This window comes from Chionomys nivalis, chromosome 18 (assembly GCF_950005125.1).
Source record: "Chionomys nivalis chromosome 18, mChiNiv1.1, whole genome shotgun sequence".
Classification (NCBI taxonomy): Eukaryota; Metazoa; Chordata; class Mammalia; order Rodentia; family Cricetidae; genus Chionomys; species Chionomys nivalis.
Window position 1 is genome coordinate 50,426,948 of NC_080103.1, and position 15,462 is coordinate 50,442,409.

General features: G+C 42.8%; 1 protein-coding gene across 4 annotated transcripts in view; it reads left to right on the forward strand.

Annotated features, from left to right (window-relative positions):
* Positions 1 to 6,141: 6,141 nt before the first annotated feature.
* The window catches only part of Kyat3 (kynurenine aminotransferase 3), a 35,715-nt gene continuing 26,394 nt past the window's right edge, over positions 6,142 to 15,462 (forward strand). For 2 of the 4 annotated variants that reach the window (XM_057794000.1, XM_057794001.1), the window contains exons 1-2: positions 6,142 to 6,284; positions 9,708 to 9,807. In XM_057794000.1, coding sequence (XP_057649983.1) covers positions 9,709 to 9,807 — 99 coding nt within the window. In that variant the 5' untranslated portion in view covers positions 6,142 to 6,284; position 9,708. Of the gene's footprint in view, positions 6,285 to 9,707; positions 9,812 to 15,462 lie in introns of those variants that run through there. The other 2 variants (XM_057794003.1, XM_057794002.1) reach the window with 2 other exon arrangements.

Consider the following 15,462-nt stretch of genomic DNA (forward strand, 5'->3'; position numbering starts at 1 on the left):
TGTTGCTGTCACGTTATAAATGAAATTCTTCAATAATAAAGGTCAATCCTGGTGACTTAGGTTCACCAAGAGAACTGTTCTGTTTTAATGTGCCCTAGGCACGAAACAGCCAGGCATCCAGCTAGGATGAACGAAGAGCTGCCATTTACTCTGCCCCACACTGATAAGAACAACACCATCACCAAGGTGCCACTTTGCCCATGGCTGGTATTTGTTTCTTAGCTAAAGCAACTCCCCAAGAGACAGGATCACAGCTACCCAAGGAAAAGCATAATTTGGGGAGGGGGATAAAAAAATTAAAAACAGAAAAAAACATTTCTTTGCATATTAAATTTTACATATGAATAAAAACAGGTTAAAGATGTATAAAAATTAAGGGTAGAGAAAATTTTAATAAGTTAAATAAATGATTACAGAAAATGCATAGAACATAAGAATTTACTCAGTGAAATAACTCATTGTTTTCTCTTGTTGCTTTTTAGAAACAGGCTCAACTACTACAGAGAGGATTCCAGAAGGAGGCCAAAAGGCTTGAAGAAGAAAATATACGTCTCCAGCAAAAGAAACCAAAGCGCAAATGGCATCGTAAGCTATGGTTCTAAGAATAGCACCATCCTGCCTCTCAAAACAGAGCTGATCAGGTGTAGAATATGCAACAAGTGTCACTTCAATTGATAAAAATTGGGTCCTGCATAAGAAACCTAAAAGTCTGCAAAGATGTGTGATGTGATCGTTGAAATCGTGTTTATCTTCCTATAAGATTGGGCACCTAGGATGCGATTAGCCTCTCTACCACAGTAGAGGTAGCAACAGCACTGCTCAGAACAAAGTCTTTTTCTAGATGATCTTCAAGAGGTAAATGGACTTTTTAAAAGAAAAACTTTATTTTTATTGTTTCATGTGCATCAGTGTTTTGCCTGGATGTATGTCCATGTGAGGGTGTCAGATTTTGGAGCTAGATATTTGGTTTATTTGTTTGTTTTCAAGACAGGGTTTCTCTGTGTAATAGCCCTAGCTGTCCTGGAACAAGCTCTTGCAGACCAGGCTGTCCTCAAACTCACAGAGATCCACCTGTCTCTGCCTCCCCAGTGCTGGGATTAAAGGCCCATGGCACCATCACCCGGCCTGGAGTTAGATATTTGTGAGCTGCCATGTAGGTGCTGGATTTTGAACCAGGGTTCTCTGGAAGAGCAGTCAGTGCTGTTTAACCTCTGAGCCATTTCTCCAGCCCCATACGGAGAACATTCTTAAACGGTAGCACGTAATTAGGAACCCAGTGGTCCAGGGATGTGATGGGTCTAAAGGACAGGGATAGCCTCATTTCCTACAATCAAAGTTCTCCATTCCATCAAAACGATCAACCTTTAAGCAATGGAATTATTTGTAAACACTGGTGATGGATAACCCTATGAACACACTCCATTATAAATCAAGACACCTTCATGGAGATCAGAGTCCCCATGTATAATATCCTCAGGAAGAGGGAAGAAACCATTAGCATGACAAGGAGCTGAATTATAGGTCCATGGGCTGAAGAAGGAAATGTTCCAGTTTATGTTGATGGAAACTGTAGCAGGACATTTCCAAATCTAAGATTCGACACTGATCATATAGTAACACGATGACAACTACACATGATGAATAGCATATGTACTTATGTATAAAGTAAACATAAGTATACTTCATGTGTAACTTAAAATGCACTTTAAATGATGATAGGTAATCTATAAATATCAAAGGAATTTTAATGATTTATCTTTATAAACTTGTGTTATTCTTTTTCTTATTAACAGCTATACTTGAAATCCTATTGATATTCCCCAAGCATAATAAAGATCCTTTTCCACATTTTCACCAGATCTTAGTGTAATAGAGTATAGATAAACTATTCCAACTTCCAAAAATGCAAGGTAATACTCTGAATTGTCACACTCTTCTAGGATAACAGAGGTCACTTGAATTACAAGCTCTCAAGAAATTAGATTTAGAGTTTTTTTTTTTAAAAAAAAAAATCTAAAAACTACTTCTCCAGATTCAGAAGACTTTGTCTTACAGTGTTTGTAAACAAGAAGAAAGAAAAATTCTACAGAATTTCTTTTGGAAATACAAGAGGAAGCATTTCTTAATTAATTCTACAAGAACAGCATTGTCTTGATAACAAAAATTAGTAAAAAAAAAAAAAGTACAAATCAGAGAAATCACAGATAAACATCCTTCCATAAACTTAGATGCAAAACTCCGTGACAAAATATTACCCAACAAGATTCAGGAACGTACCAAAATTCAGCGTCAAACACTTGTCTGCCATTCAAATACATACCGCAGGCCCCTGCCACAGTACAGAAAACACAGAAAAGAAAAAAGCCTAAAAGAAATGACAGACACCTTCTCCCACATTTTATTACAGAGATCGTCCCAGTTTAGGTTGGAAACAGTCTCTCTGGGAAGTTAGATATGCTCATGCAGACAACCACATTTGCCTAAACTAGAGGGATTATTTTTTGAGAACTCTTGGCTGAACACCAACAAGGCACTCTGCCGAGAACTGGGAAGTAGGTTCGGTAATTAAGGGCACTGGCTGCTCTTCCAGGAGACCTAGGTTTGATTCCCAGCACCCATGTGGTGAATGTTGTGAATGTTGTACACTGTGAAGATTTGCTACTCAGACTGATTTAATAAAAAGCTGACTTGCCAGTAGCTAGACAGCAAGTATAGGTGGGAGAGTCAGACACAGAGAAAGCTGGGAAGAAAGAGGGGAGGAGTCAGAGTTAATGGAGAGCCAGATGAGGAAGAAACATAATGAGGTAAACAAGCCTCAGGGCAGCACGTAGATAAATAGAAATGGGTTCATTTAAAATGTAGCTAGCTAGCAACCTAAAATGTTAGCTAGCCACGAGCCTGGGCTATTGACCAAACATTTATAGTTAATTTTAAGACTCTGTGCATTTATTTGGGAGCGAGCAGTAGGGACAGGAAAACTCCGCCAACAGTGATGGCTTACAATCATCCCTCATTCCTGTTCCAGAGAATCTGGTGCTTTCTTCATGTACATGGGCACCAGGCATGTACATGATGTACATACATACATGCAAACAAAACACTACTACACATAAAATTAATTAGCTAATTAATAATTTAAAAGAATTGGGGAATAGCTAACAGTCTAACCATGAATAAAGATATTAAACAAATATTCAGAGAGAACTAAATGTTCTAGAAAAAAAAGAGGAGGCTCTTTCTGATTCAGGAATGAACCTGAGCATACAAGATGTTATCATATCTCTGTAGCATGTCTTAAATATATTCTCTGGCTGGGTGAGCAGTACAGAAAAAGAATAAAAAAAAAAAATCCAAACTAGGAGGCAAGAGATCGGAAGTGTGAAAACCTGCCAAATTTATCCAAAAACACCTTTAGTGATGTGTCTTGCACTCAACAGCATTGCCTGATTCAAAGCACCAGATGTGTGAAATTCAAGAGCAAAGTCCGCCATTTACTGGATGTCACTTTCATTACTACCTGTGTCATTGTGCCTGTTTCCCCTCCTGCTTGTTCCTGCTTTACTTTACACAAAGCATTTCATCACCATTAAGAATGTGGAGAACCTAAGTTGTCTTAAGTCAACCTAACTTGAGGCCCCAGTGTGCAGAGAGCATGAAACAGTGCCTTTGAACCAGAAGGAAGGCCAGGACTTCGCACAGCATGACAGACAGAGGAGCCGAGATGGAAACCTTCACGGACAGTCTCCGGGGCTGAGAACTTATAGCTCATTAGAGAGCAGCATCCTTTGAAAGCTTGCATGCACTTTTATGGATGTGAACCAGGCATTCCAGGCGTACAGTCCCAGAGAGAAGATAACCAGACACTCATCAAAGACCAGTTCCCACCAGGTTCCCACCCAGCGGATACTTGCCTGTGTTCACACTTTCTGATGCTTGTGTAGAAGCTGTGCAGTGAATCCATGTCTGGAAGGCTATGTCGAGCTTTCCCCAAGGACAGTTTTAATTATTATAGCTTACATATATACCCTGTATTTTTAATCATTTTCCTACCATACTGCTATGTCGAGCTTTCCCCAAGGACAGTTTTAATTATTATAGCTTACATATATACCCCATATTTTTAATCATTTTCCTACCATACTGCTATGTAAAGTCAAAATTCATTTTCCCTTTTCAAACAACAGTTCAAAGATGATTGATTAATTTAAATGGCAAATGCTAACAAACTGCATTCAATCCAGAGAAAATATATGTGGATTCAGAGTTATCCTCAAAATATACGTGGATGGAGATGGGAAGCTTCAGTTACCCTTAGCCACCTTTCTGTGGATAAATGCACAATTTCTGTTAAGGTTTTTGAAATATTTAAACTAATGCCAATATCACTGTTATTGCCTAGATGGGAAGTGATGATTGACAATGTGCAAGCTGAGCGTTGTGTTGCATGCCTGTATACCCTGGCCCTCAGGAGGCTGAAGAGGAAGGGTTCCTGAGGGTTTGGGAGCAACTGGGGCTAAACAATAAAACCAGTCTGGGTTGTGTGGTGAGATCCTGTCTCAAAAATAAAACAACAAAAACCTTCAACTCATAGATTCCATCTTGTCTCCAAGAGGGCTGCAAAATTACATTCAAACTAGCAAGGAAACCACAAATCAAAGAAAGACAAAAAGCAGCATTTCATCATGTGGCCGGTATAATCATATCAGAAACTCGGAACAGCGTGCATATCACGTACCTTGTGTCTTGAAATTACAAGCTAACAGCTTACTGTAATGGTTGTATATGAAAAAAAAGAGAAAAAGAAAGCAACTGAACAGCCAGTTAACCTTAAAAACCTTCAGAACAAACCCTGATGCTTCCTAATCTAATCACAGCTATGTCAACGGAACACCAACTGCAGATAAAGCAGATAAAACTGACCACCGAACTGGTAGTCAGTTTTAGGTCCAAAGGGAAATACTACAAGAACCCCCAAAATGGGCAGACTCACTGATTTGGTCCAAAATGAAGTGTCTTAGCTCAGCTCAAGCGAGACTGTAGGATTGCCGGTAGAGAGACAAAAGCTCACTCTCAGCGTTCCTCTGTCTACCAGCAAGAGCCACTCACCAGCAAGATATATAGTGCATACCAAACCCACAGGGCCCTCAAGTTCCCCCGGCCACCCTAATCTTCCAGGTCGTTCCAATTCACAAGGTACACACACACACAGACCTGCATCTACCGGTGCCCTTCCCTCTGTTCCCGAGAGAAAGCCCTCTCAGTCTGCCCCTCTCCTCTCTGCCCGGAGAGGTAACCATGACTGCTCCGGACTTTCCCGAAGGTCTCTGGCTATACTCTTTCTCATACCTATAACAAAAATCTCCCCACTCGTGGATTCGTCCGTTGAAGGGCTTCCCAGCGTCCTTACAGTGAGTTCTTTAATGATCACACCAAAATACGGAAGAGGCTCGCTGTGCCAAGAACAGCGCATCCAATCAAAGTCTGATTTTGCTCTTTCCTTTCTAGCCTGATCGCAACGCTCAGTCACTCTTATGCCCGCCACTGCCTCGACTTCTTTAAAAGCAAGAGGAAGAAAATCTAAACCCCAAGCTGAGCTCTTAACAGAAACTCACTTTTCGATTCTCTCCCTTCCTCCCCGCAGCCCGCCACCGCCCCGCCCAGGCCCCGAAGCAGTGCCTGGACCTCTTTTCCCCTTAGTCCTGGTTTCCTCCTTAGAGACCAGGTGTCTTCCGTCTTCGCTCTCGCCTCCTCCGCCCATTAGGTCTTGTATCACTTTATAGTTCCGAAGGAAGGGTTTCGTCTCCCTCCTCTCGCCCATTAGATGGGACAAATAGACACCTGCAAGCCCTTTTGTACACGGCACAGGCGGAGCGACTTCCACAGTCTCTCCCCGGAACCCGCTCCAAATCCACTGGCAGGCGAGATTTACCCACAGACCAAATCAGTCCTGACCCAGCCAGTAGTACACACCCATTGCAGCCCGGGTACGCATCCGAGGCCACGCCCCATCCTCTCAGACTGGCTGCTTCATTCACCCTCTCACTGAGCGCTCCAGGATTGGAGAACCCCGCAGCCAATCCGTACCCTTATCCCGATGCCAGGGGCCAATCCCCAGCCAGATCCAGGCGCCGCCTCCACCCTGCCCCCTTCACCCTCCATGAGGGTCCCTGCTGCACCCTGCTGCAGCTGGAACCCAAAGTGAATTTCTCCGGGACCCGCCCCCTCCACGCCACTTCACGACCTCCGGACTGAGGCCAGGGTCGCATTCGAACCCGACGATCGAGGTGAGTGGGCACGGGACGTGGTGCGCGGTGAGGCGGCCCGGGGAGTACGGAGTTTGCGGAGCCGGGAACCATAGGGAGAGCAGCGGGCTGGGTCCTGGCCGGACCACAGACTATGGGATCAACCTTGAGGTTGACACAGTGGTCTTTGGAGAAAGAAGGGCTCCGAGATAACTCGACCTCAGTCCTCTCCTGTCTCTTTTACTCCTGATTGTGTAAATTGATGTATTTAGAACGCATTCGTGAAAGGATAACACTGACCCCAGCTCTTCCTTGATAGATTTTTTTTTTTTTTGAGACAGTCTTCTGTTCTCGAAGTAATTATGTAGGAGAGGGCGACCTTGCACGTTTTATCCTCCTGTCTTCTCCCCAGTGATAGAATTACATGACTGCTCGTTTTATTCGATGCCTGGGTTAGAACCTAGGGCTTTGCCAGGGACAGGTAAGCACCCTACTAATTGAACTACCTCTCCAGTCTGGGTAACAGTTCAAGGTTGAAAAGGGAAACTAAAGCAGCTAAACCCGCAGAGTGAGTCTGTCTTTCCCAAGGGTTTCAAAGATAAAAAACAACCTTATCAGTCATATCTGAAGGTCGAGCATTCCTGCAGATCTGAGCCTCTAGCCACTGTTTGGTGCCCCCTCCGTTCCATGTTCCACCCGAGGGCTCCTCGGCACCACCTGATGGGTCGGTGACACCAGGGAAGCTTGCACACAGCGCAGCCAGTCGGGTTTAAATCTGTTAAAGTTTTTCCAGTGTGCTGTATCCCAATTCCAACATCGAGGGCCACACAGCTTCTCCTGGGAGAGATTTGTGATCGCATGAATCCCACCTCCCCCGCAGCGTTCAAGCCTGAACACTTTTGAATGGGGCCTCTTAACTCACGCTGATAAGCTTTAAATTTTTCCGTGCTTCCTGTCATTTCCGGCTCTTTGGACTTTCCAGGCCAGGACCTTGTCCACCTGCCTATGTTGCAATTAGTGAACTTTATAAACATTCTGGAAGCCAACTAGCAGGTATGTAGTACCTGGGTCGGAGCTTCATCGCATCTGCTCTGGAGAGGAGAGCATGGCGTCTGTCTCTCAGAGGAGCTGCCCTGCATCTGAGCTCACTTCCTCTTCCTCCCAGCATTCTGTTCTGTTTACTCCACCCACCTATGTTTTAACCTATGAGGGCCAAGCAGTTTCTTTATTTTTAACCAATGACCTTCCTCCATCACAGGTATGGTGTGTGGTGAAAGCAACTGACACACTTTTTAACGGGTGTCTGGGATAATCTTTCCTGAGCTTGCAGGAAGATTCTGAACTTTGTCAAATTCACTAAACTCTAAGCATTCTTCATATATGTGTAACTCATATGGGACAGGTGTGTAAGATGGGCGTTAGAAAGGTGAATCCAGAGCGCTAAATGTTAAATATTTCTAAACTGAGTTTGAATGCATTGCCTACCTTTGAGAGTTGCATTTTGCCTTCAATAATTCACCTTGAATCTCTAGGTTGTTCACAGTCTTCCTTTGGAATCAGCCTGCTCTAGAGATGATAAAATGGCAATTTGATTTTTCTGCTGGTCATATGGATCAGGTTTTATAACTGTGTGCAGTGATTGGCCAGGCGGGGGGGGGGCGGGGTCACTGATTAGCAGACTTCTAGTTTTTGTCCCCAAACCTCATGCTTAGAGAAAAACCGAAAGCCAGCTGCCATTTTAACTCCAGCTTCATGACATCTGAATGCATCGGTTTATTTAGTCTATTGGTGAATATCAATATACAGTGTTAATTGTGTTGGAGCAAAACCACATTTATTTAAACAGCAGAAACCATCTTGAGGTCGTGGTACAGGCCTGTTATCCCACATGGAAGGTGAAGGCCAGAGGATCAGGAGTTTAAGGTCATCCTCAGCTACCAAGTTTGAGGAGAGCTGGGCTACATGAGACCATATCTCAAAAATTAAAAAATGAATGGGAAAGCTGGGATTAAAGGTGTGCACCACCACATCTGGCCTAAAAGCTTTATATTTAATTTAGATTATCTTTATAGCTCTCCAGTTTAAAATGATTTAAGCATTGTCGATCTCAATAAAACATCAGTGGGTCTGAGAAAATTTCTCAAAAGAATATTAGTATTTATTTAGGAATAGCAGAGCCCCACGAGGGGAATGCAGTGCCATAGAAAGCTACAGACACATTCATATTCAAACAGGGAATTCAAGGGGAGGGATCTTTAGGGCTTTTTTTTTATAAGGTGCTGGGATTAAACACAGGACCTTGCCCGTGCTAGGCAAGCACCCTACGATTGAGCTGTATTCCAGTCACTCAGTATTTTTAAACAGGTTTGCTATGTAGCCCAGGCTAGCCACAAACATGACCTTCCTGCCTTACTCTTACAGGTATACAACACCATACCCAGCACACATGGGGAAGTTTTAAAAAACACAACCCCAAGGAGGATCGCATAAAATACTGTGAAGCACTAATCCTTGTTGTGGAATATTCCTTTGCACTGTGTGAAGACATGTCACTGTGATTGGTTTATTAAAAAACTGAACAGCCAATAGCTAGGCAGGATTTCTAGCCACAGAGGATGCTGGCAAGGAGAAGGGCAGGGACGCCAAGACACAAAGCAGGCAGCATGAGCATTACAAAGTAAAGGATTGTAGATTAAAAGAAGTGAATTATTTTAAGTTAAAAGAGCTACTTAGAAATAAGCCTAAGATATCGACCAAGCTTTCATAATTAATACTAGGTCTCCGTGTCACTACTGGGGAGCCGATGGTCCTGATTAAAAAAAAAAAATCCGCCTGCAAATCCTTTGACATTACCATGGTCCCAAGTTGAACACTCTGTTGCTGGTGTGTAAGATCGCAGTGTCCTCTCTGCCAGCCTGTGGTAGTCTTTTGTGCTGTTATCAGGCACAAACCTGTAACAACTGTAGTCTTATTACCTCCCCGCTTATTAGACATAATTTTGTTCTGGTTGACACAAGCAACCCTATCTTGATTCTAATCACTTGCATATTTCCTTTGCAGTGTATATTTTTATACAGAAGATTGGTATTAGGATGATCCCAGAAATGAATAATATAAAATAGAACAAGAATCCTAAAGGAAGGGAGGGAAGGAAGTTAGTTGAATTGTCAGAAATGTGTTCCACACTGGTGAGATGGCTCAGCAGGTGAATATGCTTGCTGCCAAGCTTGACAGCGTAAGTTGGACCTCTCTTGTGAGCCCCACATGTGCACACATGCAAGCACGCACATGTGCATGCATGCACACACACCCACACACATCTACCTCACAAAATAAGTGCAATTTTAGAGCTTTTACTGTGTTTATATTTATATAAGCCTGTGCTCTGCCTCTGGTGACTGGTGGTGATGTAACTGACACATGTGACTCACTCATGACTCCGTTTTCAATGTTTCCCTTCTCTAGCATGTTTTTGGCCCAGAGGAGACTCTCTTCCCTTGGCAGCCGAGCAAAGCATCTAAAGACAATTTATTCTTCAAACATCCTTGGATTCTCCACTTCTGCCGTAGGTATTGCTTATCATAGACAGACAAATTATTGTGTGTATTTTCTCATGCTGGGGTTTTGAGAGAGAGAGATGGGAAGGGAGCTTTCTGGATCATGCAGGGGCGAGCTGAGGTTCCAGCTAAACAGTAATGGCATAACAGTTGTTTGTCAAGGATATATACCAAATGAGTAGGGGAATTATGAGGTAAGGTCCAGGATCTATTTTGAAGTCACTCAGTGGTCAAGATAAGAAAAAAGCTGTGCGATCATGGCATTGTCAAATTCATACTCTTATGTGCATGTGAGCATTGGGTATCAGGCTGATCTTCTCCAATTGTCTTTTTCATGAGCCGAAAATGGTAGAATGTTGGGTGCTTGGTGATGTTCACCCTCATTCCAGCCTCCCAACACTTACTACGTCAATTTTAAAAGTTCTAAAAGGGCCGGGCGGTGGTGGTGCACGCCTTTAATCCCAGCACTCAGGAGGCAGAGGCAGGCGGATCTCTGGGAGTTCGAGACCAGCCTGGTCTACAAGAGCTAGTCCCAGGACAGGCTCCAAAACCACAGAGAAACCCTGTCTTGAAAAACCAAAATAAATAAATAAATAAATAAATAAATAAATATAATAAAAGTTCTAAAAGTATAATTGACTTTCAAATCTTATGACTTCTGCCTCATGAGCATCTTGAATTTCCCTTCCCCCATACATAGAAGAAGACTAAATCCAAGCGATGGTGATCACCCAATGTGATTATACAAAACCTTGATACTAAAAGGTATGAGCTGCGTGTAGTCTTTAATCCTGACTCTTGGGAGAAAGAGACAGGTGGATCTCTGTGAGTTCAAGGTCAACCTGATCTACTTAGAGAGTTCCAGGACAATCAGAGGCTACATAGAGAGACCCTGCCTTAAAAAAATAAACAAGAACAACAAAAGTGTGTGTTTGTTAGATTACATGTATGATTACATGTATGACTCACACTAAGATATGCTGATCCTTAAATCTGGAATATTCTTAGAAAAAATGTGTCTAAATGATTCTCATCTACATCTCAGGCAAGAATCACTAACAGGGCATTATTCAAACCTGCTGACTACTTGACATACAATCCACCACCAGCACCCCCAAGCAATGGGATGACTGAGTTACATGTCGACTCTAGGCTTAATTTTTTAACAACTGCCATTTTAAGGACTGACCCTGTCATGGAACATTTTCACAATTCATCAGAGGTTTTGCATTAAAAATCACAGCAAAGTTGGGGGAGGGTCTGGAGAGGAGGTTCAGCCTTAGGAGCACTTGCTGCCCTTGCAGAGGACTAAGAATTCAGTTCCCAAATCAGACCATTCACAACTACCCATAACCCACCAGGATTATGGATCTTATACATCCTTTTCCAATCTCTGAAGGAAATTGCATGCAGCGAGACACACATACTACACATACACACACACTACACACATACACTACACACACACACTACACACATGTTACACACACACATACAGACATAGACCCACTACACACATAACATAGACCCACTACACACATACACACACACATACACACACACACACACATACATTAATAGAAACCTTTAATTGTCAGGCAGATAAAGAGATAACTGTCCTTCCTGTTGGAGGATGGAAAAGCAGACTGAGTGGTGTTTGAAAAGCAGCAGTGGGCAGTTCAGGGTATCAGTGCCTATGCCAGCCAGGCTGTTTACTATAAACTATAGTCACTAGAAATCGGAAGATAGACGATATCAATAGTTCCAACTGGGGGGCTGGAGAAATGGCTCAGCAGTTAAGAGCACAGGCTGCTCTTCCAGAGGTTCTGAGTTCAATTCCCTGCAACCACATGGTGACTCCCAGCCATATAATATATATATATATATATATATATATATATATATATATATATATATATATATATATATATTGAGATCTGGTGCCCTCTTCTGGCCTGCAGGCATACATGCAAGCAGACACTGTACACATAATAGATAAATAAAATCTTTAAAAAAAAAAAAAAGTTCCAGCTACTTCAACTCTGATTCAGGAAAATCACTTGAGTTCAGGACCAGAGTTGGAGAGAGAGAGAGAGAGAAAGAGAGAGAGAGAGAGAGAGAGAGAGAGAGAGAGAGAGAGAGAGAGAGAAGGAAAATGATAGAGGGAGGAATAAGAAACTGGTTTATCCTGAGTCAAATATGAGTGGTCGTGGATGCCCCTGAAAATATTCAAGCTGCCCTGAATTTTTTCCATTGGGACAGGTTGTGCAAACTTCTATAGTCGTTAATCAGTACATCCACTCAGTACATTAATAATCACCACTTAGGAGACTCCATCAAGATGGGAAAACCAACACAGTAATTTTAATTATCTATAGAATTCAGATGCTGTCTCATTGTTAGCTTCAGGGTTGATAGAAACTGGGGGTCGCTCAGGTTAGGGGTGTAGTCCAGTAGCCGTGTGGGTGTTCGGCAAGACTGAGGTTAGCTGTAAACACTGGGGTGACAAGTGTGTGTTACCACGTACCATGCCAGGATGGATCCCTTCCCCCACCTTATTTTGTTTTTTTGAAACTGGGGATGGGACCTACCATCTCATACTTGCAGGAGAATTCCTTCACGGCTTAGCTGTATCCTCAGCTATGACAGTTCAAAGAAACCAACTAGCACAATTTTATATGAAATAAATGAATTAGTGCAAATAAAGGCAAACTGCTTTTTCTGCAAGTTGAAGTCAGCCAAAATTTCAGAAACAGACTTTGATTGGTGTTGGTCTTCCATTTAGAATGTCCAAAATAGCTCACACTCCCTGCCCTCCTAGGATGAGCCCTGAGAGGTGTATTGTGGCCAGTGCCTTGCTTCCTGTTGGGGTGTAAGGTTCTCCTCCAGGATGCTCTCTCGGGGAGAGTCGAGAGTCCTCCTAATCACTCACTTGCTCAGTCAACAGATATTGGACACATTTTAGTTGTTGGCGGGTGGGTTTTGTTTTCTTTAGTTTTTAGACAGGGTTTCGTGTACCCTAGGCTGACCTAGAACTTGCTGGTAGCTGGGACTGGCCCTGAGCTGATCCTCCTGCCTCTACTTCTCAAGTTCTTAGGTTAGAGGTATGCATTACCATGCCTGCCTGTCTAGTTATTTGTTGTTAGAGAGAAGGCCTCACTGTGTAGCCCAAACTGGTCTGAAGCGTGGTAAGTAGACCAGGCTAACATCAAATTTGTATTGATCCTTTTTCTTCAACCTCCAACACTGTCAGATTACAGGAATGAGCCCCCAAATCCAGTTTAGAAATAATTCCATACAAGATAGAGCAACTAAGTATGTATTGCTTAAAAGTTTCAGTTAAATCACACACCTCTGCGTCAGGTATAATTGCCTCATGCTTAAATCTTAATTCAGATGTCCCCCTAAATTTTACATTCAGTTTTTCCATCATTGCGAGAGCAGTCTGCAGTTTTGCTGCCATCTAGTGGCCAAATAAAACAATCCATCTGGTTTTCTGAATTTGCAGCTAATACCTTGGAAGAGCTAAAATCTGTGAAATAATCTTGCTAGTGTCTGCTTGAGGACTTTTTTTTTTTTTTTACAGAGAGAGAAAGGAGGCATCATTTTAGAAGACCCTGACACCTTTTCAAATCAGTTATGTCTAGATACAACAAACTAGAGCTTTAGCATGAAAACTCAGTGACCATTTATTTGCTGGAGGGATATACAATGGAGTCCCTGCCACAGCAACCACACAGCGTCTCCACCACCCTCAAAACATTCTCCATGTCTCTCTGTGGCCTTACCTTGTGGTGCTTGGAATTGAACCCAGAGCCTTGCAGACACTAAGCCAATGCTCTTCCACTGAGATATAAGCCGTTTGCTTATGATTTTTATACATACAATGACTTTAAGTGTAGCATATCAGGGAATCCTTCCTCCTTGCTATGCATGCTAGTTCAGTATATGGATGTGCCTGTTTGCTTTTCTTTCCCCTTTGATAGGCCTTTGTATTGTTTCTAGGTTTGGGCATCTATGAATAAACTTACTAAGGACACTTGTGAAAAGCCATTGATTGTAGATGTATGTCTTCATTCTCTTGTAAACACCTCACGGTGAGCTATATGGCTGATTTTTAAGCACCTTTAATAATATTTACAATATGTTTAGTTTTTAGGTCACTGTCAAGTCACTTCTCAGACTGCCTGGGCCCCTTTATTTTCCCACCAGGGTTCAACAGTATCCCAGTTGCCCCCCTGTCTCTGTCAACAACACTTAGTATCTAAACATCTTAATGGATGGCATGATGTCACCTGATTTTAATTCTCATTTCCCTTATAATTGTGAGGCCTAATGTGCTTTGGAGACAGATTTGAGTGCTCCAATTTTCCGTCCTTCTATGATAGTAAATTTGGGGAGTGTGACTGCATTTGGTCTCATGTGACAGGAAGCAGAAATGAGGCAAAACCCTGTGGGGTTCAAGTTCCCCTCTGTCACCTGTGAGCTGAAGGTGACGACTTTCCTTTTCCCCCTCTCCGGTAGCATGAGCCCTTCGTTTCATTCCTTTTCATGTCAAAGGAGATGTCTCATGCAGCTAAGGTCTGGTAGCTTTAGATTGCCAATGGCATCTTCTATGCTGGGGGGTCCTCTGCCCTTAATAACGTCCCAGTGCCGTCCTGAGAGTCCCAGATTTCACAGAAGCCTGAGTGACAGCCAAGAACTTCACAAAAGAAACCACAGCACAGGTTGGGGGATGGCGTAGTGTTTCAGTATAGCGTTTCCAGTGTGTCTTAAACAAAGACATTTAGGAGGGAGTATTAATTCTAAGGAGGGAAGGGAGTCCTAAGTGCCATCACTGTGGCCTTCGAAACATCAAAATATAAAAGCTAAGTAAAATAAAGGCATGGCAAAATATATGTGCACGTGTGTATGTGCTCTCACACATTGTATATAATGTTGCTGTTTCTATTTTTGGCCTCTCTTGTCCTCTGGTAGTTTTGGGCTGTCCTCTTGCCTGCTCTGGGTAAAGACTTGCTTAATAACTCCTACTACACAGATTTAACAACCTTGACTTCCTCAGCTTCAGCCCCTCCTTTGGGAGGCTTTTTATGTACCTGTCTCATCTCACCTACATGTGTTAGGTCTTGTGGGATAAGTCCTCAAAGTGTATGCACCTGGAACTTGGTGTTGCAGGCTCTTGTAATTCCTCTCATTTTAAGAACTTGCTTTGTTGAAACTTTTCCTTTTCTTTGCCAAACCCGCCACCTTGTGGTGAAGCGGTAGAGCAGCACCCTTTCCCTTCAACCTAATGGAAGATTAGGTGGTAGTTTGTGATTTCGATGGTAACTTTGTGTAATCTGTACATGCCATGCATGAAATCAAACTGATGGAAAAATGCACATCACATGGTTAGCTCCACTCAAAGATCATACTAAACATATAAATGTTCTCTTATATATCTGGAAGTTCATTCTAACCTCCCGGTGCTGAGTCTGCCCCAGGAAAACAGGTTTTTGTGTGTGTGTTTCAACACAGGGTGTCTCTAGGTAGCCCTAGCTGTTTTGTAACTCGCTCTGTAGACCAGGCTGTCCTCGGACTCAGAGATCTGCCCGCCTCTGTCTCACAACCACCATCTGCATCTGCAAGTGAGTCTGGCTGTCCTCACTGTGCGGTGTCACATG